We start from the raw sequence: 25,959 nt of genomic DNA on the forward strand, positions 1-25,959 counted from the left end.
CTTCATAAAATTAATTACAGAGATTGAAACCAACAAACACAATAGTTCTTATTTCAATAAATAACTTTGTTTTAATTGTTTTCATCTTTTTCTGGATGAGACAGAAGAACATGCAATTACAAAAATAAATTACTTTTTCAATAAATAAATCTTAGTTTTATATTTTTATGTTCAAACGAGCAAAGCAAACCTTGCATTAAGTAAACTAAATAAACTGTAAGAAATGTTACGATTTCTACAATTTTTCACATATTTTTTAAAGTGAATTGTAACATCATTGACATGACCGCCATTTTAAAACAACAAAACAACAAGTATCAAAAAAGAACATTTTGGCATTGTTCAAACATCCTCAATATTTTCTTATTGCAATTAATTACTTTTTTATTTTTCCATCACATCAATCTTTCTGGATGAAACTTAAGTCTTAACAAATATGTATATTTACAACAAAAAATTACTTTATCAACATTATGAATGTCAGTTTTCTGTTTTATATTTTTAGGTTCAACACAACAGAGTAAACCTTACATCCAATAAACTAATTTATCTGTAACATAAAATTACTTGTCTGAATATTTTCACATATTTTTCAGTAAATTTGACAGATTTCATGAATAACACCAATGACATGTCAACAAAACATCTTATAAATATCAAAAAGGAAATTTTGGTGTTCAAACAATTACAATACTTTTAACAAACAGTACAAATCTTTTAGACTACGTCAGGTCGTGAAATCCAATCACAAGGTAAGTTTGTAAATTCTTTACAATGGCATTTTATAACTTACTTTCAAATAATCTCTGTAAAACTTGAAATCTTTCGCACACAAAAAAACAAAACAAAATTAGCTGTTCGCAAACTGCTTAACAACCAAAATTTCCCAATGGTATAAATGCAATTTTGTTTAATGGGCTTACGTTTTGACCCTGGCAGTCTTTTCTGCCCTTGTGAAAGACTGCTAGGGTTGAAACAGACTAAGAAAGACTAGACCCATGTTACACAGGCAATTTAAAGGCAACCAGTTCCAGGCAACCAAGATAACATAACTGTTCTCAGGGATCATTGTTGTAAGAATGTGCTGCCAAAGTGTTTCTGTAGCATGCACTACATTTGGTTGCCTCCAAGTCGCCTGTAATTCCTCATGTGACAAGGCCCTTAAATGAATACAAGATAAACCAAGTGGTACCTTGCAAGGTTGAACCTTGCAAGAACCTGGCTTGGGGGTCACAAGAGATTCAACCCCAACTCACCGCTCGTTTGCTTGTGCTTTCCTCCGTTCAAAGACGGAGTTTGGTACAATTAGTTTGTCTCGGATTTGTCTTTACTTGGAGGCGAGTTCCCGGCATTTCCTTGTAGCATCTGCTGAGTGCTTGCCAACCTGTACAAGAGGGGAATATTAGATGCTATCAAATTATGTTGAAGACAAAACTTGAGACGGTATATTTGTTGGATTAAGATTTAAGATAGTACAGTGTATAAGGCACTTTGATATTTAATGTTTCAAAGCAATGAATGGGTCATAATCGAACCCTAACATTTGAATAAAACAAATCTGGAAGGTCATTGAAATTCTTGGTTGATTTGACGTGGAATGAACCTGTTGCTTCTATTTGAAATAATGATTGTATTTTTTCTTGCATTTTTTGCATTCGGACTTTGGCTACACTTCTTGCTTTGTTATTTTTAAATTTTTTTTTCTTCAAATTTATGTGAAATAGCTTAGACAAGAGTCTGGTAACACTTTCGTCTCAACCTAAATTGCTGATGGCAAAAACTCTTGGAAAGGGGAACATTTAAAATTTGATTTACTTTAATACTAAAATTTAAGTTTACTTCTAACTTAAGGCAGCTTACATATAAAAAAAGGGGATATAATTCTAACCATTTGTACCAGCCAAACTACTGTGTTGTGTACAACTTGTGAATGGTATCCTTTTTATTTCTGAAGCGCCAAACTCCTGTGTTGTGTGTACAACTTGTGACTGGTATTCGTTCTATTTCTGCCAAGGGGAAAATTGTTAAGCAATTTTGCTCTGCTTAAGCAGCTCAACGAAATTGGGCCATGGTGAAACTGAAAACAATTGTTTGTTCAACAATTTATGTCTTGAGTCAACTTACATATTTTGTACTCTTTGAATCTGGCTGTAGACATGTGGATCATCTCTCTGTCTAGAAGGAGCTGCTTCATCCACATCTCTCACTGGAAGATCCTCAAAAATGATCTCCTCGAGGTCTACGCTCCCTCCCGATGCTCCGTCGGTCGCAACCTCCGCACCCTCTCCGCTACAATCCCTTGATGTCTCAATGATGTATTCTCCAAGATCTCCATCATCATCGACTAGTCCTTCGTCCTCATCCTCTGCTGCTGCCACGCCCTCATCCATCCCAACGACATCTACAGGTCTGGCCTCCATACTCCGCTCTCGAGAGGCGTTGAGTCGAGCTGGTTCGTAGGTCGGCATGGAATGTACTAAGGGTGGACTTCTTGGTGAGGGGCTGGGTGCTAGATTCAAGCTGTCTTGCTCAATGGCTTCATGCATTGGTTCAGCATTCGCGCTATGAAATGACGAAGATTGCAGAGGTTCGACAACAGAGATGGGTGTGGCACCAAGCTACGGAAGAAACATTTTAGATTTGTTTTAAGTAATAATAGTGGTTTTATAATTGTATTCTCTGTATTATGAGTTTCTCCTCACCCAACTGTATTCTTTTTCATGTGAAGCGCTTTGAGGCCTTGCATAAGGCGCTACCTTTTTTTAATTAATATCATTAATAAAATACTTGGTTCTTATATAGCGCTTTATCACACTGCTAGGGGAGTATCAAAGCGCTCCGTATTTTTTTCCAGCAAGGTATGTGGAGCTACGTTGAGATCTATTCCTTTATAGCACCATGTAAGGGTTTACAAGGTGGTGCGGCATTATGTTGCTGATCAGACCAGGAACATCGAGGCGAACCCCCTTCTCTTTTCGATGAGTGCGCTAGGTTCTTTTACTTGCCTTACACAACACACGGGACTAAAGGTTTAACGTCCCATCTCGAAAGGTCTCATCAGTAATGGTCAAGTGTCTTGCTTCAGGACACAAGTCTCACGACTTGAACCCACACTCTGCTGATCAGAACCACCAGATCTTGAGTCCGGTTAATACTCTCGGCCACGACACGCCACAATATGAAGTGAATATAGCATACGATGCAACATGTTGCTGTGTTGATAATTACTGTGAATATTTCATGTATTGATTGGTTTTAACCATATACACCAATGTATGTTAAAGGAACACGTTGCCTTGGATCGGTCGAGTTGGTCTTTGAAAAACGTTTGTAACCGTTTTTTATAAAATGCATATGGGTAGAAAGATGTTGTAAAAGTAGAATACAATGATCCACACAAACATGCCTCGAAATTGCGTGGTTTTCCTTTTACCTCGTCGACTAACACGTCGGCCATTTATGGGGGTCAAAATTTTGACTCCCATAAATGGCCGACGGTGATAGTTCGCACAGTCGAAGGAAAACCACGCAATTTCGAGGCAAACTTGTGTGGATCATTGTATGCTACTTTTAAAACATCTTTCCAACCATATGCATTATATAAAAAACAGTTACAAACGCTTTTGTTTTGACCAACTCGTCCGATCCAAGGCAACGTGTTCCTTTAAAGCACCGTATACTCGGTATCCTCCCGATTTCTAGTTTTAAAAGCAAACTCATACATTCCTGTCGGCGCAAGAAACCCAAATATACCAATTTAAAAAATAAACCTTGTGGTTTATATTGATATAAAAAATCAACACTCACTTTATTTTCCACAAACTTTATCTTGTGCTGCAGTATTACGATGTGTCCAGACATGTTATCACACTTTCTCACGAGTGCCTCAAACTCTTCTTCATGTTTCGCCCGTTTCTCAAGTTCCACTGCTATGTGATCTTCGAGATGAACGATCTGATCGACCAAAGCCTGAATGACTGGATGCTCTTCCAGGTACGAGTCGCTCTGAAAAACAAAATGATATACAAAATTAGAGTATGTTCTAATTCATGCACCGGTTGTAAAATATGCCATTAATTTTCAACTGGTTGGTTCAGAGAAAATTATTGACAAAGACATTGACAAAATAGGGAGACCGCCAACTTGGGGCTATTTATATGAGCCCCAGCATGTTAAAGCCATTATACACTTTCGGTACAGAAAAAGAGAAAAACAAAATTAACAGAATTTACAAATAACTTACACGCTTTACTTTTTGAGAAAACATTAAAACAATATCAATTCTCGAAAGCGAGTTACGAATTTATTTTGAACACATGTCATGACACGAGGAAACGTGCGGAAACAAGGGTTGGTTTTCCCGTTATTTTCTGCTGACGCCGATGACCGATTGAGCCTAAATTTTCACAGGTTTGTTATTTTATATAGAAGTTGTGATACACAAAGTATCGGCCTTTGGACAATACTGTTGGTTCAAATCCCGCTCTAGTAAATTTGTCTTTGTTCCAACCGCAAATCATTTAAAATGAACCCAGTCAGTTTTCCTTGTGGTTTATTATTTGATAAAGTTTTTAGACGTAAAAATAATCTTCAGCTATCAAACTAACTTCAATCCAATGCACTAAACGGCTCCGACAAGACACATGGAGACATATGAATTGAGTAGTTTGTTTTAAGTACATAATAACTTGTTATTATTGTTTATTGTTACCAATTTGCTGTCAATGCTGTCGTGTTTTAGACTTCCTTTGTGTTCAAACTTTGCACATAGTTCATTCACTGACACGGTTGGTCGTTCTACAACCTCCTAAAGTGTTGAAAGAGAAAATAATTCATGAGTACATTTTAAAGACCTGTATGCTTTGTTTTTAAAATGGCAAGGGCACCAAGGCTTGTTCCCCTTGGTAAAGGGCACCCTATGAGGAAATAAGAAATTTCTACTGGAGCACTTCAAAGGCACCAAGGCATTGGACCAGGGGGCAAGGAAGCAATCGTCTTTGTTGCTTCCGTGAAGTATCAGGTCTGATTTTAGACCCTAGCTTCTTACATAATACTGCACTTACTTTATAATAGTTTGGGGTGACTTCAAAATGGAAAAAACCAATATTGTGAGACAACGATGTTATGTGAACATTTGGGCCAACACATTATTTTATACATTACAGAATAAAAGGTAGGTTGGGGTTTCAATGAGAGTCAAAAAGTCAAACTGAATGTAAAAGGTAACCAAAATAAATAACAGTTTATTTTTCTCAAAAATTCCTGTTTCATCATTGTATAAAAGTTGGGAAGGTAGACCTATTGCGTTCTGCTCTATTGCATTCTGCTCTACACAGGCTCCTACCCATGCCTACATCCTAATGGACTGTGAAAGGGGTAACACTGTTTCAGCCCCAGGATTAGGTGACAACATGCCCCTGGTGGCAGTTGATTTGTAGCTCTAATCTTGAAGTAGCCACCTGGCCTTGTGATATTAATTAGGCAATATCTCATAATTTTTTCTTTTTTTTCACTTCAGCCTCTCCTCAATATTACCGTAATTTTTGGCTTAACTGCGGTACATGGATCTTGGGCAATGATGTAATTTTGTTACCATCTTGAAAACAATGATAAAATGGTCAAAATGCAGACACACAGCTGTTTATGTTCGACACTCAGGATGGGCCAATATGCAACCTTCTTTGTCATATTATTACCTCTGCCTCTTGGTTTTTAATAGCGGTAGGAGATGTCTCAGCAGTGTGATAACCGGTGTCCCGATCAGTGACCTTACTCCCATTGTCAATAACTGTTGGCAGGAACACTGGTATCTCGCTTGTTGATGCTGAACCGAAGAAAGGAGTCTGTGCTTCGGAGGTTGTGCTCGATTGGGAACCAAATACCTCTGCTAAAGATGACCAAACAAAAAACACCAATTATAAGTTTCAACTTTCACCGAACACTGAAGCCAGCAAGGCCCAAGTTCATAAAGCTGTTAAGCAGAAAATACTACTAAGCAAATTCCTTGAATGAGTGAGGCACCATTTACAACAATGACATTTTTATGGTATTTTGGCTTGGAACCAGCAAGATCTTCCTGTGCTTAGCAATTCTTCATGCTTAAAGTGTTTCATGAAATTGGGCCCTGCAAATGGTTGAAAAACACAAAACCTGTAAGCCAAATTGCCTGCTTGAAAGCAAACACTTACAATGGTGCTTAGAATAGCAAAATGCCAGTCAGAAAAGGTACATTTAGCATAATTTGGCTGGTTATCTTATCAGGGATGTGATAGGCTGTTGAGAAAAAAACTCTGAGCGCAAAATTATGCGAGCTCTGAAACTTGTGAGCTTGAAGCCCAATATTAACATTTATAGCCCTAATCTCCAACCTTGGGCATTATATGTTAAAATCCACATTTCTTTTAGAATTCAATCTTTAAAAACAAATCATTTTTTTAGGCCATAAAAAACCCCTGAATACTGTTTAAAAAAAAAGAAATCACATCCCTGTTTTATTCCTGGTAATCATTTGTTGTGCTAAGCTACTTGTTAAGCAGCTCTGTAATCGCACCATTTACCTGAACTTTGAGTCTGGAGTGTTCTTCCCGTGCTCCCCTTGTGGGCGCTTGGCACAGCCTTGCACAGCTCCTTGTTTTTCTCTGTCACCATGCGTATGATATCGACCAACAACATGATCTTGTGTTCTGCAAAACCCCGACTGAAGAATTGATGTCTGGTGATGGAGGGTTTATAATGGAAGATATCCCGCAGAACCTTGTGAGGAGTGAACAAAAAGAGAGCTTTACTTTGAAATGATTTTTGGCTCATTACAGGGAACGATTCGTCCAGCATTTTTGCAGAATAAAGACTGAACTTATTTTGTGCACGCTGATGGCCAGTATTGAGTAGCAAATCAAGGTTTTTTTTTCTAGAAGGAACTGTTTATTTTTGCTTTGCTATACAAGGATCATCGCTATGTTATCTGAACAAGATAAATATGTGGACGCTTTTGTTTTGTGTCGTACAAAAAGTACCCAAACTCTTTAAGACCTTGGAAATACTGACTTTGTAGGCGGCTGCCACAAACTTGTTGTCGTTCTTGCCGTACAACTCCATGTCATTATTGATGATGAGTTGAGCGATGGCTCGTGAGTAATCCAGCAGGATGTAGTGAAGCAATGGAAGATACTCCTGAGCTAGTCCTTTAGAAACACTGCAAGAAGGTTCGATTGATAAATGACATTTAATCAAGTAGTTAATATATTGATGTGGGGGGGGGGCGTTTCCGAGCTGGAAGAGTCAAATAGTGCAGGTGGTAAACAATGCCTTAATTAATTATATAATATGAATCAGACAGTTTTTCTTTTTAAATCAGACAAAGGATAACTTCCGTATGGCGCCATTACTTTTTCACTCATTTTTAGAAAAAGGGATATCTCATTGAGGTGAACTAGATTCTATATTATTATATATCGAAATGAAAAAGTCTTGGCGCAATACAGAAACTTTTCAAGTCCGTTCTGAGGTTTGTGTCGACTCCACGACGATAGCGGAATGGACCCCAATCATTGTTCTACGGGAGCCCCCTGCCCCCTCCACTCCCACTCAAAATTACCCAAATCCTTTTGCCCTCAAAAAATGCGATCAAGTATTAAAATTGCACAATGGATGACCCCCCCCCCCCTGAAATATTTGCCCCCACTTGTCCCTCTAATAAAAACTACTGGTTGCTATGCTAAGCTGCAACTTGCAAGTACCACGTTAAAAAAAAGATTTGATAATATGTTTTTTATTTTTTTATTATTGTGGGAAGTATTGTCCGATGTTTGTTTTTATTTTTATATTAATTTATTATTATTTTTTTATTTTATAAATACACACCCTTTCACGTCGATATCTTTCGGGTAACCGACTGTCTTTAGTTTTGTCTGCAATCTCCGCAAGTTGCCCTTTAGATCTCCAGTAGCCATTTTTGTTGATGAACTGATAAAACTTATCAATACTTTTGTCAAGAGCTCCCACGTCGTCTGTCTGAACTTGTCAAGACCGCAATCGACTGCTGCCTGATGATCGAGTGTGATTCGCGCGGATTCAAAAAATGGCGCGCCAGCTCGTGATGTAAACCTAACAAGAGACGTGATTGGCCATTGCTATTTTTCTACAGAGAAGTTTAACCAATAAAACAGGCCGTTGTTAAAAAGTAGGCCTGTATAAGTCTAGAAGTGGTTAACATTCCGAAGAGCCTTTTAAATGCATCATTTGTATGCAATTTCAGCTGTCGGATTCTTTTGAGGGCTTGTCTTTGAAGATTCCATTGTTTGAAGTTGTTTGATGCATTTGTAACCTTTCACCTCCACGTCATTTGCATAGTGTCATTCGTGAATCGTGTTTACGTTTGCATAGTCTGGTATCGGTCTCCCCTCTGTGCACGTTGTACAGTGGCTGTGCAAGATTACATACCAGACATTGAATAGTTTGTTATTTTGGCAGTGCCCCAGTGTTTTGTGTGTCGCCCACAACAAGATAATGTTTATTTTATGTTTAATCTGTTAAATTAATTGCACATTTAAAAGCAAAGCAAGCAAGCAGTGATCACTCAAGCTGTACTGCAACACCCGCTTGAAGATTGCGTGAATTGTAAGTAAGACCTCTTTTAAAACTGAATTTCTAACGTTGTTTTGCCTATTTTGATTTTTAATTAAAGTTGCAGCAGGTGATATTTTCATTGGAAGTGACATTTTCACTTCAGGTCAGTCTTTCAGAACATAACTGTTCAGTCATTTATACAACCCTTCTTCTCAGGTAAGAAAAACGTTCAATGGAATTGGAGTTAATTGAGGGCGGATAAATTGGTGGCAACGTGCAGATTATCCATTGTGTTACCTCCATGGTAACTTGTCAATTTTATTGGAAAAATTTAGGTCATGTGGCCTCCAATATTCAAACCAATCAATGGCCTGCGCCATAGACCATGCATAAATATCGTTACTTTTTACAGTGCATTTTTTTGTGCCATTCTTGTAATACACACTAGACCACACATATGTGTTAAAAACACCTTTTTCTTGTAAAAAGACGAAATGTTCAATTCAACTTGACTAATGACTTCACCTGGTTTACTTACGGACTGTGAAGGAGTTAGCTTTTGTTTCAACCCAAGGAGTAGGAGTCAATGTGCCCATAGTGACAGTTTATTTAGGTTGATAGCCCAAATCAGTTAAAGACACGGGACACTATTGGTAAATTGTCAAAGACCAGTCTTCGTCTCACTTGGTGTAACTCGACCCCCCTCAACATATGCATAAAACAATAAACCTATGAAAATTTGAGCTCAATTGGTCATCGAGGGTCATCAAAGTTGTGAGATAATAATGAAAGAAAAAAAACACCCTTGTCACACACCTTGTGTGTTTTCAGATGCTTGATTTCGAGACCTTAAACTCTAAATCTAAGGTCTTTAAATCAAATTCGTGGAAAATCACTTCTTTCTTTAAAACTACATTTCTTTAAAGGGAGTCGTTTCTCACAATGTTTTATACTATCAATAGGCTGTTTCAGTCAAATTTAATGCAGGTGATTTTTTCTCTGACAAGATGTGGTCTGTTAAGGTGTATTCTTAGAAGTAAAAATCAATTTAAAATTTTGAAATCGGATGTTTGGTTGCAGAGATATACTGTTTTTAATGAGCGAGGATCGTGAAAAAAACGTACCCGTGTTCAAGTTCAATTCTTATGTTTTTCTTCATATCGGCCACGGCCAAGTTTAATGCACAGCCTATGGCAATAGAGGGCGCACACTAGGCGAGCGCCCTCTATCACTGGGGAGGTTTACAAACTGTGCTTTGAGGAGGCGCTAGTATGATTTTTTATGAACGGCAAAAAGTGATATTTTGTGAATAAAACCAAGGAGCGGCATCGAGGGGGAAATTGTTAACTATAAAAATTAAATATGTGTTAAGTTTTGCAGGTGTTTGTGTGAATATTCTTTATTAATTATGTCAACAAATAGCATTATTAAATTAACCAGAATGGAATAAAATTAAAGAGTTTATGACTGGTGTTTTCTGTAATTTAAGATCAGTTGATCCTTTGATTTAAAATTGTAGCATTAACACAGTAAAAATTTAGAACAATCTTTAAAAAACTTGAGGATGAAGGCATTGGTATACATCGATTATTTTTGTTATATTTACAAAGACAATTTCTAAAAACCAATGGCTATATACAATCAATTTTTTTGTTCAACTTTCGTTTCAATTAGTATAGGCCTTTAAAAGTATGTAACAATACTAGTTTCCTTTGACTCAAGATGAGCAGTCTGTTATTATCAATTCAGAACGTAGAAATTATCAAAGAAACAAGATCGGGCAGCTTTCCAGCTTTCTATTATTAGAGCCCCGGCCTATCAAACTTATTGTAACACACGCCCTCTTGTGGTGGCACATCACGGAAACACGAAGATGTACGAGTACGACGTACATGTACAAGCGTGCGTATTTAGGACAACTTTGCAAGAAATTGTCTAACAAAACCTTTCTGCGGGAGAAGAAAACATAATCAAATTACACCAAATTTTCACAAGTTTAACTTAAAAGTATGGGAATTAGCACTGACAAAGTCGCATTCAATTTTGATGATTGTCTCTGGAAGAAATCTTGATTCAAAAAATGGAAAACACCGACAAAAATAGGTTTTTATGGTAAAAGCTATGCGACTAGCTGTACGATGTGCGGAATTTTATCGGCTACACGATGATGTAATCGTTATCTCATTTTGTGTAAACATGTGCTCCCGCATCGCAAAAAACCGTCTTCGGGCTTCTTCGGCGCTTTCCGAAGATTTCCGAAATCCGTTGTCCACGGGGTTCAAAGTTGACGTCATGCACAAACGAACGGGCGCTGCACGCCAGGCCAAGCCTCTTTTTTTTGTCGTTGCTCTCTTTTTTTTACAATATCTCCGAAACTATTCATCCGATTTCGAATATTTTTAAAATGTAAGCACGAGGAGAGAATGCTCCTGCATGCTGTCAAGTCTCATAGTTATGAGTTGTACAAAATGTGAGTTATGATTTAATATATTTCGTTCTTTTTTTTCGGGGCTGTGTGCGTCTGTGTTTTGGTACACGTAAAATCAACTTGATGAAACTGCCTACTATCAACAGCTCTACATTGCTTGTTACCAAGTTAAGTTTTCTGATGATAATTATTTTGAGTAATTACCAATAGTGTCCCTTTAAGTTGACCCTCATCAAAAATCCAAAAATCTTTCTTTCAACTCAGGAAAATGTTCTCACCATTGCACTCTGAATAAACATTTGTTATTTGTATACAATTGCACTGCTACCACATGTACCATGGAGAAAGGAAATTTTGTACAAATCTCTCAGCCCCATTACTCCCAGTATGCTGCCAGTATAATGCAGAGTGTCCAGCGTCTGGAACATGAACCTACAGTCCACATGTTTCTGCCCCCATGTTTATCTAGGTAAATTTTATGATGGAGTAATTTTAGACATAAATATTGAATTTGATGTTAAGTTTGCATAAGGGATGAAGAATATTAATTTTGGTTTTTACCCTTGTGTGTTAGCACTGTTTACTCTGTACTTTCCCAAGTTCTATGGGAAAAAAGCTTCTTGGCAATCTCGGTGGCTAGTTGGTAAAAGCTCTAGAATGGCAAAGTTAGTGGGTCTGAATTTCACCCAAGTAATTTGATTTTTTTTTCACAGAACTATGGAAAGCACTGTAAGGGTAAACAAAATTAAAGTTAATGAATATTGGTCACCGTGGTCAAGTGTTTAGACTGCAGGACTTGCAAATGGTTGTGGGTTCGAATCCCCCAGCTTACCGCTGAATTCACAATGACTAGAATAAATACTGTCGTCTAGTTACTGAATCTCTTTGTATGAGAGAGATTGGCTGTTGCCAGCTTGGTGTTTATATCCCTTTGTGGGAGTTTGCCGAGTTCCCTTGATGGGAAGATAAATCAAACAAACAAACAAACAAACAAACAAACAAACAAACAAACAAACAAACAAACAAATGAACTAGTATTGGAGCTGTCCGACCCTCATGTCTTTTCCTTAAAAAGGCAGAACTTCATATCTTGTAGCAGGGCTGAAAAATAACATTGGACCGAGTCCTTAGGCGTAGGTTTTTAGAATTTGTTGGGCTAGTAATCTTGGGTCGAGAACGGTTGTCAAATACTTTTGAAAAAGAAAACCTCACATCATGTTTAATTTTAAACTTCAATTTTTGTTTAACATCTAATCAAAGGGCGTATTTCAGACCAAGCTGTTTCACAGGAGCCATTCATTGTCAGTGTTTTAAAAAAAAATTCCAAAAAAATTCTCAAGAAATAACTGAAAATCAAAACTTTATTTTTATTTAAAAAAAAAAGTACTGTATTAACAAACGAAAAAGGAGAAAAAATTTGTTTAATGTGTTATTGTTCAACAACTGAAAACCTGATAAACTGCTCATTTGTAACAGTGTATCGATATAAAATAATACAATTTTAGCTACAAAAAGCAAACACCAAAGACAGAAGAGAAAGCACTTTTTGTAATAATTCTCAACTCTTCAAGGAAACAAACCAAGTAAAAATCATTTCAACAATTGTTATTGTTGGCAAATTGTATAGTTTGATTCGTGTTGACTTTAAACTAAAAATAGACTGAAAGAAAACAAGCAATTTCTTTTAAACGATATTAACAACCTGACAAAATAGAATTGTAAAATTCATTCCAAATAATATTGCGACCAAGTTATATAGTTTAATTCTTGTTGACTTTTAATTTAAAATGTAGTCTTAAAGAAAATAAGCAAGTTTATAAGGAAATGAACAAAATCAAAGTTCAAAATTCACTCAAAATAATATTGTGGTGAAATTAAATGTAAAGGACTGAATGTTGATTTTAAATTAAATTCGCCGTGGCCATGTTGAGTTCACATCCTCGGTAAAACTCGAACGAGGATGCGAGAATCGTGAAGCGAGATTTGGGTATTTATTACCGCCCGAGGCACTCTTTTGAGGTTTGGTCGGCCAGACATTTACGCTGTCAATTACGGCCGATTGAGTCTCTGAAAATGCAATCATAATGTCAAAGATGTGCGTGCCGTGATGAAAGGGAACGTGTAGCACGATTCATTGATTAAATTTGTCAGTGTCCTGGTGAATCTGATTTTTGGGGTGATATTTGAGAAAAAGTATTTGATCAAAATTTGTGTTTTCTGAAGGTAATTTCTTTTTTTAAAGAGGAGAGTGCATTTGTTTGGTGATTGTATTAATAAAATACTGTTTTATTCAAGACATGAATGATTAGGAGACTGGTGAAAAAAACATACTAAATAATTTAATAATTAGTAAATTTAGTTTTCTTTTAAAGGTGGCAAAGATAAAAACATTGTTTTATATTAGTCTGAACGCTTGCTGATACTAGAACATTTTTTTTCTGAGAAAAATTTCTACTCTGAAATTCAAGAAAACTTAGTCCGTAATTTTTTTTTTTAAAGTACCACTGCTTTTTGTTGTTGCAACCTAAATTAAGGAAAGTGTGTTTACATGATGCTGAAGGTAATGCATGGTTTTCACATATTTGTTATAAGAATAATAATAGTGGCTTCTTATATAGGGCTCAGGTCCGTCACGCCGGTGACGCTCATAGCGCTTCAACATTGTTACCCCTGGTCACTGGGCCTTAAATCATTCCTTAAACCATCTCAGCTTCCTGGGGAGTATACAGCCTGTGCCGCCAAATATGTAGCGCAATCAAGGCTAATCAATCACAACAAACAACTCTGCCCTCACAGGTACCCATTTACCCCTGGGTGGAGTGAAGCAGTTATTGTAAAGTGTCTTGCTCAAGGACACAAGTGTCACGACCGGGATTCGAACCCACACTCTGCTGAACAGAAACGGCCATGGTGGATCACACAAAACATGAGCAAAGCCATTGAGTTTTTTGTCAGCTCTATCAATCCTGTATTTAGCTCTGAGGGATTGTTCACACAAAACATGAATACTGTCTGCAACTATTTTGTGTCAGCCTAACATATAGGCCTACTACATGAAGTCCTGTATACATTTAGTGGATTTTGAAGTCTCTGTGCTCTGTAAATGCTTTGTTGGCCCATATTAGAATGATACTTTCTATGTTTTATGATGACTGATTACTGATTTCATTTTAACATTGAGTTAAATGAGCTCCCTTCGGTTAATACCCAGGTTTGTTATTTAAAAAAAAATAGACTGGGGAAACATTTTTTTAAATCTCTTTTTTTTTTTTAGGATAACAAAAACTCATCATTTAATTTGAGTCTGAGCTCTTATTAATCTTGTGTTCAACGTTTAAATAATTTACACAATTATAAATCCGTTCAATCATTTAAAGATTTGCAGATTTGACCAAAAAATTTTTTGATGGGGGTCGAGAAAGTTACAAGCTTTCATTTGAGCCATTGCTCGAAAAAGTCCGCCAATTATTAGTAGCAGTGAAATAAAGTGCCCAAAATTAGTTTTTGTCGGGATCCCGACAATATATCACGTGATCAATTCTTATGTGTTTTATAAGAACCGTTTTAAATTTTTGTCATGGTTCCTGACCATTAAAAGTAAAAGTTTTTCATTAGAGCGGGTGATACTCTTTGAAATACCATTCACTCAAAAAAATATATTTTTAATGTTTGGGGCCAAAAATCTGACATAGCATCTTTAATAATGTACCATGCATTTTTCTTTCCTTCTTTTTACAGGCAATTAATTAAGTCCAACTGAGCGATTGGAACGTTCATTCCTTGACTACCTGGGACCTTTTCAGCTCTAAGGCTGCACTGTATTAAATGAACCACTGAATGATTTGAATGTACAGTCAGGCAACAGCTGTCATTGACAGTCGTAATGTCACTCATTTCTTCATGGACTGGTTTGGAAATAAGAATCTTCTAAGATGGTGTGTAGGGGAAGACATTGGCCAAAGGTACATCGATAGTAACGTCATGTGATCAACACATCGTCAGTTTGTAATGTTCATCTTAGATGACATGATTTGACGTTATCATCCATTGACGTTTATTAAAATAAAATTGTAAACCCCGTCGAGGTTTCGTAAAAAGACAGAACATCTGTTGGACCTGCCAGACATTAAAAACTTTACAATGGGCCAGTCACTGCGTAGACAAAGAAGACCATGGAGTTACAACAGGGTAACGCGATTGCCAAGTATCTTTGATCCCAAGGAAAAGTTGCCGGATCTGTCAGAAATGCCAGCCGAACTTGCGTACATGGTGTTGTCAAACTTGAACGCTGAAGACTTGTGTTTGGCGATGTGTGTGAATCACTTATGGAGTGAGCTGTCAAGGGACGATCTTCTTTGGCAGGGGTGAGTTTTATAAGATTAAGCGACTTCAATTTTGAAATGACAGGAGTGTTCAAATCCCTAGGTGCACCTTTGTGGGTCAGTGATTCATACATTTCACCTGGTGTATGAAGGACCCGTAAGTTAAAGGTGGGGTCATAGATTGGGGTTTTTGCCAAGGTAGTGCTGGGGGTTTTTTTTCAAGGTAATTTCTTGTTTGTAGGTAAAGTTATAATCAAGAAAGATACGATGTGCATGTTTCAGGTGAATACCGTGTCTTCTGGCTGAGAAAACAGCTAAAAACTGTCGATGTATTTTCACAAGTTGACTCAATCCATGTGTAGTGAGGTGATAGCGGGTACCAATAACCGCATCTCTGGTCAAAGCATTCACTAACGGACACCAAGCAATAGAAATCTGATAAAGAATTCTTGCATGAGTTGTTTTCTCAGGTCCAAGTATTTTGGGTCAAGAATTATCCACAACTCAACTTTGAAGAGAATCCTTTCTCAAAATGTATACTTTTAACAGCTGCAGTGCAGCCCACCAAGTAAAGGTTTTATGGTCTAGTTTTGTCTGGGTATTTACCAATCTATGACCCCTGAGTGTGCCGGGCCTGGCATTTCATCTTTAAGTGGGTAAGGTCTTTCGCAATTTGCAAATTAAGGTGTCATGGCTGTGTGGCCAAGAGCATCGAATTCAATTTCTTATGGCGAAGTCATCAGGGTATGGGTTCGAATCCCGGTCATGACACTTGTGTCAAGACAATTAACTTCTCTTTACCCAGGGGTAAATGGGTACCTTGGAGGGCAGAGCTGGTTCATGTGATTAATTTAGCTTAGTGTGCTTAGCTCATGTAGCTATTTGCTCACAGGCTGGTAACGTTACAGGACCGATAGTACAAAGGGAGCTACGTAAGATGGTTTAAGAAATTAAATAAATTGCCCAGTGACCAGGGGTAAAAAATGTATGAGCGCCATGAGCACCACTGAATGTTGAATTTGAGGGCCGTATAAGAAGTCACTATTATTAATATTACTATTAAAATGCACTTCCTTTGGAAAAAAGTCTCTGGGAAACTTTTAAAGGGGCATCAAGGCCAAGAGTAAAGACCATATGGCAAAAGAGGGCATGATGGCCCTCGTCGGTTTAAATCCCAGCCTGACAATGTGTGCCAAACAAGAATCTTAAACTGTTTTTCCTCTGTGTATAAACCTTTTCCCAGGTTATGCCGAGGTACATGGCGCTACGTATCCTGCTATGACAGGGAATTGGAGCATGGTGTGACCTTCATGGATTTGTACCTGAAGCTCGATGAAGGGACGCTGACATTCAATGCTGATGCCCAAATGGTGAATGATCTGTCATAAATGTGTCTCTTTTAGTGTAGCCCCACCCACCCCTCACCCAACCATTCCTACCCTCATCTCACATTCCCATAAGGGAGGTATATTCAACTCGACCCAACTCCCTTCTTATCTTTCTTCAGGTATGATATTCTTCCTACTTAATCTGATTTCTGATTTTTGTTTTGCCCTCTGAAAAAAAATGAAACTTAGTGCGGTGGACTCAGTTTTGTAATTTTACAGGATGTGGGTTAGAATCCTGGCCTGGTCACTTGTATCCTTGAGCAAGTCACTTTATCATATTTGCTTCCCTCCACCCAGGAGTACAAATGGGTACCAGTGAGTGCTTTAGATGTACTGGCATCCTGTCCAGGGGGAATAGAAATATTCTTAGTCCTTTAATGCCAAGGAAACTGAGTACAAGCCCGGCCTGATGAGCCATGGTTTGGGACCGACTTGACGTTAATATGGGAATTGATGCAATGTTTCTTTAAGATGATTGACTTGGCAAGATCGGCATAAAAGAAGGTGTTCCCCCTTGCCTTCTTTTGATGGGGAGCAGTGATGATAATGACACAGTTATTGCTAGTGACAGTTCCTTTCCCTGTGTGTGTGATTAAATCCAGCTGAGTATGGTCAGAGTGGAACTCATGATGGAAATGTACACAATCGAGAATAAGCTTTAGACGAGAAGAGTCTGTGTGGAGAGGTTTTAACCTTATACTTCTAAGCGTTGGTGACATTTTAATGGAAATAGTGTCTTTGTGGTGAAAAGGACCCATACGATCTCTGTTTACATTGAGAACTAAACTCTCAATCTCAGGTGAAATCCCTACTGAATGATGGGAGTGTCTATCAGAGTTGGCTTGAAATGTTCCTTATAAGACATACTGATAAGATTTTAAACATACTGAGAAAACGTGGTAAGCGTGGGTGACTATTGATTGCTTCGATTACATGTAGCTTCCCTGGGTCGACCACAGTCTGCCCCCGGTACATTCGAATAGCTTTGACGTCATTCCAGGGGCTCACCCGGGTCAGCCCCAAGTACCCTGCTTGTGGAACGGGTCACTTGGGGCTGGCCGGAGGTACATGACGTCACAACGAGAGGGCGAGTGATTGTTCGAATAGCTCTTGTCAGGGGCTCACCCGAGTGAGCACTGCAGGGTCGACACAGGGAAGCACCCTCAATTCACGACTACTGTTTTTCAACTACTTGGTTAATCATGCCGCTGTAACTACTTCAAAAATAGTCACATTTTCCTGCTTGGTGAACAAATCGTGTCACCCACGACCATTCATGACAACATAATTTACAGTATACAAAACACAATCAGACATCAGTGACACTATCCTTCAATCCTTTCTGCATGAACTTTACTATTGCACCTGTGGCAAACATTATGCCGCAATACATCTATGGAATTAAAATTAGTCGCAAGTAGTTTCAAAGTCGCGCCTCTTTGAGGCGCTACTAGTCGAGTACTAAATTTCACTAGTCGCCCAGGATCGGACGAGTTGGTCTATAGAAGTGTTTGAAACCATTTGATTTGACTCCCATAAATGGCCGACCGTGTTAGTCGACGAGGTAAAAAGAAAACCACGCAATTTCGAGGCATATTTGTGTAGATCATTGTATTCTACTTTTACAACATCTTTCAACCCATATGCATTTTATAACAAACGGTTACAGAACACTTTTCAAAGACCAACTCGACCGATCCAATGCAACGTGTTCCTTTAAACAATGATATTTTAATCTCGCCAATCCTGTATTACACTTTTAAATGTTCTACATGTAAATGGTACTTATATTTTTTATTTTTTTTTTCCCCCAGGGTGTGGAGTACTTTATACGTCATGCTCTCATTGATGACACACCTCTTGCCCTTGCTAAATTCATTCACAACACTAATAAGCTAGACAGGTTTCAAGTCAGGCAGCTTCTTACCAAAAGGTGAGTCCGATGTCATGTTTTGCTGGGAGTTTATTTTCTTAAACATACGGCAGGGAGGGAATGATTTCATCTACCACTTTGGAACATTTTTGATAAAGGGTCTGGGTACTTTTTGTACACAAAACACAATGTCCACAGAATTACATTTACTCACGCAGTTTGAGATGAATGATGGTAGAAAGCTTCTCTTATAATATTACTTGCTGGGGTGCTGTAGTTTTTTTTAGAAATGAGTAAAACAAGCCACAAGAAATAATTTTTTTTCCTAAACTATTTTAGTATGTAAAACGTACTTTTTATGACATTGTTTTACTCATTTCTCAAATTTACATCACCTCAGCTAGAAATATTTTAAGTTTAGCTCTCAACTATCAATATCTTAAAGCCATTATATACTTTCGGTACAGAAAACAAACAAAAAGTTCACAGATTTACAAATAATTTTTGGGGTTTACAGAAGGTAATGGTGAAAGACTTCTCTTGAAATATTGTTCGATGAAATGCTATACTTTTTGAGAAAACATTAAAACATTATAAATTCTGGTTAGCGAGAATTACGGATTTATTTTAAACACATGTCATGACACGGCGAAACGCACGGAAACAAGAATGGGTTTTCCCGACTACGATGACCGATTGAACCTAAATTTTCACAGGTTTGTTATTTTATATATAAGTTGTGATACACGAAGTGTGGGACTTGGACAACACTGTTTACGGAAAGTGTATAATGGCTTTAAAACGGTGTAAGTTTATCGTAAATCTGTGGACATTGTGTTCTGTGTTACAAAAATTACCCAAATCCTGGACACTACTGGTAATTACTCAAAATAATTGTAAGCAATAAAAATCTTACTTCATTCATTCCTTCCTGTGGAAGAGTCTAGTCAAGGTCTTTAAACATTTTCCTTTCATTTCCCAGGCAAGATATTCTTCAAGAGCTTGTGTACCTTGACGACTACAAGAAGAAGTTGCTCCCCAACGCTCTCAGAACCTTCTTCTCCAATATTCAGTCCCCGGGTGAGAACGGACACCAGCTACAACGACTTCTGGAGATCTTTGCCGAGAGGTTCGTCAGTTGTAATCCTGACTGTGGACTGTCAAAAGGTAAACAGACATGTTGTGACTGCTTGTTACTCTGAAAGTGACCATCTTGTAGGACAGGCCACATGCGCGTGTTAACGCGTACATCAATGAAGCATGCAGCATGCAGCGTTCCCGGTTTGATTTCTTCGGCACACGCAAGCACACGTACACGCACATGCTTACAGCTGCCATGTTGTAGGGCAAGTATTTGATTGGTGACGCCACACTCGATACGGTCTATAGGGGCTCCAAGGTCAAATTCTTTTCTGTGAATTCCACTCATTTTCCAACCACACTTTAAAACAATGTAAAATTGCACTGTGTTTTGATACTCTTTGATTGTAGACCCATTTGGTTTGGTTTTATATTCACTGTTCGAATTGCCAGTGTCAGATAAAATGACATTTACATCATTTTAATGCGAGGAAAAAGGACTTCTAAACAATTTTTTTAATGACCTGACTTTAGTGTTAACACAAATGCACTGTCTGCATGTAAATGGAAAAACGTTTTTTAAAACATTGAAAATATCGCATTAGAACTTATCAAAAGGAAGATTTCACTTTAGAATCGGGGGGGCACTGACATGAATTGAGAGGCAAGTTCCCCCTTTCTCAATCCCCACCCCACCCCAAACAACTTGAATGATTTGAGTTTTTAACGTGCCATAATTTTGACTGCATGAGGCAGGATTTGAAATTAGCGGTCGCCCAGTTGCCAAATGCGAGTGAAAGTAGCGTCGGGCAAGTCAAAACCCTTTCTCACTAGCCTGCTGGGCGAGTCAAATAGTTGTTCCTTTTCACATACTAAAGAGGGTACAGTGGCAAAATCCCAAAGAAAACTTTTACTAAAGCTTTTAAAATAGTAAGTTTGACAGGACTAGATATTTGCACTCTCAACAGTATTTTTAAAGTTGTAGTTTGAAGGTCTTACTGTCCTTGATGTATTAGACGTCCCTGGTAGTAGGGTGTTCCAGTCTTTAAAAACTGTTTTGGGTATGAATGAATATCCCCCTTGAAGTGATACAAATCTGTTTGAGAGCGCCCTCATGCTGTTTGAGAGCGCCCTCAAAATTACGACGCATTGGGCACCCAAACAACTCATTCCAAAACAACTCAAGTAGCTTTTTTTCCTGAACCCCCTGACAAGAGTATCATGTCCAACTAGTCTATTAATAGATTACTTTGGTCAGCAGGTAAACAATTTGTGAACACTTGGTGGCAGCAGACAGTCAAGTCCATTTATAGCTTTCAAAGTTCATCTGGTCTGTGATCTAATTCCAGGTATCCCTCATCTTGTTGGACTGACTTATCTCATAAACACGACTGGGAAATTAGAGCAGAGTTTTTGTTTATCTCTCAATAACAAAAACCTCAAACCGACAGAGGGAAAAATTCCAGAGTCCAGTAGTCAGGACGTGGTCAGGTGACTGATTTACGAGGGGGGAGCAGGTCGTATGTCAAAGAGTAACTATCTGACCAGGGATTTGATTGAATTTCCTCCGAGTTGACCTTGTCAGACGGGCTTAACAAAGATGCCAGTTGACCTACAACTGCCCGGTTCATAACACAACCACATCATCAACCTAGACAAGGGGGAAATCGATGAGGGTGTCAGTCTGTTACATGCCACACCACCACGAGAGGGAGGGGGGCAACGGAAACGGTGTGGCAGGGGGAGGAAAGGGACATTTCTTTATAGCTTCATGATTGATGGGTTTGAAAACTTTTAAGAGGCTGACTTTCTTTTTGTAGAATAACCTACATCTGCAAATTGACATGTCTGCGTGTATTTTTAAGTTTTATTACCAAATGAGTAACTTTGAGGACTAGGTGGCGGGTTACGACATACCACGTATGATTTCATTGTTTATGTAGTTCTGAGCATGGACACATTTCCTAGAACAATGGGTGAACCCGAGAAGTCTGCTGCCACCTAGTGTCCCCAGAAGTCTCCCATTCTTTTCTGGTCCTTCGCTCGTCCCCAGCGTCCAGGGTCTATCCATAACTGCTTGGATGGGCTAATCAGCTTGCACAGATTCATGTTCAGGAAGTACGTCATGCGTGCAGTGCATATAGCAGTGTGAGCGTGATGCATGATGGGACTGAGCATTCTAGGATATACCAATGAGCGTACTTGACATGTTTGCCCATCCCAGCGCCTTTGGTTAAGCAAGGCGCTGGGGACGAGTGAACTCTGGTCCCTTGTCTTTCAGATAAAGACAAGCACTGGGCCCAATGTCATAGAGCTGCTTAAGCAAAAAATATTGCTTAAGCAGAAACATCCTTGCTTAGTAAAATCAGAGTAACGGCCAAGACTCAACCCAACTGTTATGCTAAGTAAACAACAGCTAAATACCAGTCACAAGCAATATATATGGCATGAAATTTTGGCCAGTAACACGTGTAAAATAAGCAAGCTATTTTCGTGCTTAAGCAAATTTTATGCTTAAGCAGCTCTATGAAATTGTGGTACAATTGGTCCGCGATGATGAGTTTGATGTCAGCTTGTACTATCAATCATCTGCCAAAGTGTTTTTCAAGGGACAGTGTTGCATGAAAACCATTCAAAGTTTGAGAAACACACAGACATGAAAGAATAAAATAACTAATTAAAAGATAAGACTTTAAATGTTACGGCAAACAGTAAATGTTTTGCTGACCCCAAAATTAGGGCAAATAGTTGCATATAGTTGAGGGCGCACTTTGAAAATAAAACAATGACCTCTGAACTTTATATGTAAATTTTCTCCTTTTTTTAGATGGTATCTGCATCCTCTGCTACTCCCTGATCCTCCTCTGACCTCTGAACTTTATATGTAAATTTCCCCCTGTTACCAGATGGTATCTGCATCCTGTGCTACTCGCTGATCCTCCTCTCCGTAGACCTGACAAGCCCCCACGTCAAGAACAAGATGTCGAAACGAGAATTCATTCGTAACGTCCGCAACGCCACGCGGGAAGCCAACGATGAGCTATCGGGTCATCTCTATGACAACATCTATCTGGTGGGTCACATCGCACCGCAGAGGTGGTAGCCTGTTGGATGGGAGGTTAGAGGTATTGCTAAGTATTGATTTTATTGTCTGTAATAATAGACTAGTGGTACACTCAAAGTTAGTACACTTGACACTCTTAACAAGCTTGTTATTCTGCTGCTTATCACAATTTGTTCCTACTGTCTTAATAATGGAACCAAATCTTAATAAGAGCAAAAATTTGAATGATATGGGATTACAGGCATTGCATGGTGAGGTACTGCGTCAATATATATTTGGTTTGCAGTAACACAATGTATGTATCTATTTACTAATTTGTTTTTGAGACAATGACTAGAGCAAGCTAGTCGAAATGTTGAGACCAACTGAACTCAATCCCCGGTAGTGGAGTTAATCTTGAACTTCCCTTGATCCACTAAAGCAAAAGTAGTAGATTTTTCTACGTTCCACCCAGGTAGTAGTTAAGAACTGATAAGTATCCCGAGTTCTCAAAATCTATTCCACGGTAGTAGAATAAAAAGCGAGACAAGTTCTCAAAAGAAGCAAGACTACCGAGAAAGTGGGTACACACATGGTGTTACTACAAACCAAGTATAAATTAGAATGATGTAAGTAATCAAAGAAAAGGTGAATGTGGAGAACATACTGGTCAATTGTTTCAATAAGGAAGAGAGTTTGGTGAGACTTTTAAACTGAATACGATTCAAAAACGGCTTGAATGAACTAATGACGTTTTTTTTGTCACCAACTTTATTACCTGAGGATCCAATCTAACAAAATGAGCTGAAACATTCAGCAGAGTCTGAAATAAAAAACTTGTGTCCGCTTGTTGTGGATTTTGAGGATGAGCACTTTTAGATAATCGAATGAAAATGTGTGATTTACGAAGGTGTTGAAATAGTTTTATTCTACCAAAAATATGGCTGGTAAAAAATCAGACTGGGCTCTGGTGTTACACATAAGGTCATTTGGGTATTTTTGTAAGGCTCTTTAATGCTGTTGCACCTACCTTTGTAAAAACAAATGGCAAGAGGTCTTTGACAATACAGAAAGAAAATATTCCCCATTGATGAGTACCCTCAACCCCGGCGAGAAATTCTAGAGATTTCTCTTGTTATCCTTAAATCAAAGGTTGGGAAATGATGTTCAGTCTCACACTGTCTTGTCATTCATCTTGTTTATTTAGCACGGCTGAAGGAGGCACTTGTATCGTATCAAAATGTCACGGAATAAAATCGTATATATCCCGTGAAATTTACGTCCTCATGAACTTTCCTGTTGCGAAACAACTTCAAGGGTTGGGTTAGAATTTATGACCTGATTCTTTATCAACAATCATTTGTGGACAGGTCGAAAGAAAATATATCCTGCCATATATTCAATTGTTTGAAAACAGTGCAGAGTGTGTTGTAATTGATGGTCTTCTGGCACGTGTACAGAGCTTGTAGTGTTTATTATTAAACTCGTGGAGAATTACTTGTTTTGCTGGACATGTGGGGACGGTTTGTTTCACTGACAATGTCTCTTTGACAAAACTTAGTTTTTGAGATGATTTTCAGGAAAGTCTCTGAATAGGTCTCCTTTTAATGGCGGGAATGGATGGAAAAACTGAGGATGGTTTTGAGGTTTTGTTTTCAGGCTGATTTGCTCATGTTTTGTTAAAACAGAAAGTGTGTTTGAGGCTCTTTTATGGGTTGTTCTTTGCTCCTTTTATGTTCATGTTGGGACACAGCACTTTGTAAACCCATTTCATAGTGCTATGTAAAAGGAGTAGGTCGCATACTTCAAACGTAGTACCTTGCAGGAAAAATACTGAATGTTGAAGCACCTTGAGTGATGGATATGAGCGTTTTTTTTTTAGAAGCCACAATTCTTATTATTAGTATTCTGCAGAGGGTGGGTTTGCTGAGGTTTGTTTTAGGCAAAGCATTGTTCCTGTTACGTCCGAGTCACACTGCAGCGATAACGAAAAAGATAACGATCACGACGCAAAGAGAACACATTCTATTGGTTGAATTGCTCCACGCAGAACACACACACGCTCATTTAACCAATAGAATGCGTTCTCCTCGATTCGTTATTGTTATCGTTCTCGTTATCGCTGCAGTGGGACCGGGCCTTTATGGTCACACACAGAGAGTGTCCACACACAGAGAGTGTCCACACACAGAGAGTGTGTTTGAGGTTCTGTTGTAGGCCTTCACAGGCTGGAGTAGAACCTGAAACCATCCCCATTCTAGAGCAAAATGTCCTTACCACGAGACCACCCACATAGGTGACATAAGGCCAGGGGCCAATTTCATAGAGCTGCTTAAGTAAAAAAAAATTGCTTAAGCACGAAAACAGCTCGCTTATTTTACACATGTTACTAGCCCAAATTTCATGCCATATACATTGCTTGTGACTAGTATTTAGCTGTTGTTTACTTAGCATAAAAATTGAGTGGAGTCTTGGCCGGTAATCTGATTTTACTAAGCAAGTATTTTTTTGCTTAAGCAAAATTTTGTGCTTAAAGGAACACGTTGCCTTGGATCGGACGAGTCGGTCAAAACAAAAGCGTTTGTAACCGTTTTTTATAAAATGTATATGGTTGGAAAGATGTTGTAAAAGTAGAATACAATGATCCACACAAGTTTGCCTCGAAATTGCGTGGTTTTCCTTCTACTGTGCGAACTAACATGGTCGGCCATTTATGGGAGTCAAAATTTTGACCCCCATAAATGGCCGACATGTTAGTCGACAAGGTAAAAGGAAAACCACGCAATTTCGAGGCATGTTTGTGTGGATCATTGTATTCTACTTTTACAACATCTATCTACCCATATGCATTTTATAAAAAACGGTTACAAACGCTTTTCAAAGACCAACTCGACCGATCCAAGGCAACGTGTTCCTTTAAGCAGCTCTATGAAATTGGGCCCTGCTTGTTTCCTTTATAACCATCCAGCAAACAAAACTAACAATTATTATTTTGGGCAGATTTTTAAAATCTGCCTGACTATCAGGGCGCTAAATGTATACTGCCAGTGGAGACATTTTGTTGGTAGGCAAGGTTTTCATTTCAACCAAACGTTGATTACCCTGGTCTTTGTACTGTTCAGTGCTACTCTAAAAAGGCAATGTAATCATTATATCAAAAAAAGGGGCAAGGAAAATAAAGTAAACAAATTACCCCCAAAATTAAAAATTGGTTCCTTCAAATGTGTTTTCCCAATGAAATCAAAATAAATTTGTGGCCA

The 25,959-nt window shown here is 38.3% G+C and overlaps 2 protein-coding genes across 4 annotated transcripts; one reads left to right on the plus strand and one right to left on the minus strand.

Moving 5' to 3' along the window:
* Positions 1–173: 173 nt before the first annotated feature.
* LOC139936737 (uncharacterized) lies at positions 174–8,159 on the minus strand. 2 transcript variants are annotated; one of them, XM_071931640.1, is made up of 8 exons: positions 7,861–8,159; positions 7,045–7,192; positions 6,558–6,753; positions 5,697–5,884; positions 4,712–4,807; positions 3,808–4,005; positions 2,125–2,618; positions 174–1,384 (listed from the first exon to the last, which is right to left on the minus strand). In XM_071931640.1, exons 1-8 carry the CDS (start codon positions 7,947–7,949, stop codon positions 1,306–1,308), a joined length of 1,488 nt encoding a protein of 495 aa, XP_071787741.1. In that variant the 5' UTR covers positions 7,950–8,159; the 3' UTR covers positions 174–1,305. The 2 variants fall into 2 exon arrangements, with proteins under 2 accessions (XP_071787741.1, XP_071787740.1); XM_071931639.1 differs by having other exon boundaries at positions 186–1,384; positions 5,697–5,887; positions 7,861–8,124.
* Positions 8,160–8,435: 276 nt separating this feature from the next.
* LOC139936519 (F-box only protein 8-like) lies at positions 8,436–25,312 on the plus strand. Of its 2 annotated transcripts, none has more exons than XM_071931349.1 (6): positions 8,436–8,616; positions 14,732–15,357; positions 16,559–16,685; positions 18,518–18,636; positions 19,559–19,743; positions 22,563–25,312. In XM_071931349.1, exons 2-6 carry the CDS (start codon positions 15,134–15,136, stop codon positions 22,757–22,759), a joined length of 852 nt encoding a protein of 283 aa, XP_071787450.1. In that variant the 5' UTR covers positions 8,436–8,616; positions 14,732–15,133; the 3' UTR covers positions 22,760–25,312. The 2 variants fall into 2 exon arrangements, with proteins under 2 accessions (XP_071787450.1, XP_071787451.1); XM_071931350.1 differs by having other exon boundaries at positions 22,484–22,618.
* The last annotated feature ends 647 nt before the right edge of the window (positions 25,313–25,959 follow it).

This window comes from Asterias amurensis, chromosome 4 (genome assembly GCF_032118995.1).
Source record: "Asterias amurensis chromosome 4, ASM3211899v1".
In the NCBI taxonomy this organism is placed as follows: Eukaryota; Metazoa; Echinodermata; class Asteroidea; order Forcipulatida; family Asteriidae; genus Asterias; species Asterias amurensis.

Coding starts and splice junctions, on each gene's coding strand:
- LOC139936737 (XM_071931639.1), bottom strand. CDS start 7,949: ATGGCTACTGGAGATCTAAAGGGCAACTTGCGGAGATTGCAGACAAAA. Junction 5,888..6,557: donor ACTCCAGACTCAAAGTTCAG/GTAAATGGTGCG, acceptor GGTCATCTTTAG/CAGAGGTATTTGGTTCCCAA. Junction 1,385..2,124: donor ATTCAAAGAGTACAAAATAT/GTAAGTTGACTC, acceptor CCTCTTGTACAG/GTTGGCAAGCACTCAGCAGA.
- LOC139936519 (XM_071931349.1), top strand. CDS start 15,134: ATGGGCCAGTCACTGCGTAGACAAAGAAGACCATGGAGTTACAACAGG. Junction 18,637..19,558: donor AGGCAGCTTCTTACCAAAAG/GTGAGTCCGATG, acceptor TTCATTTCCCAG/GCAAGATATTCTTCAAGAGC. Junction 19,744..22,562: donor TGACTGTGGACTGTCAAAAG/GTAAACAGACAT, acceptor CCCTGTTACCAG/ATGGTATCTGCATCCTGTGC.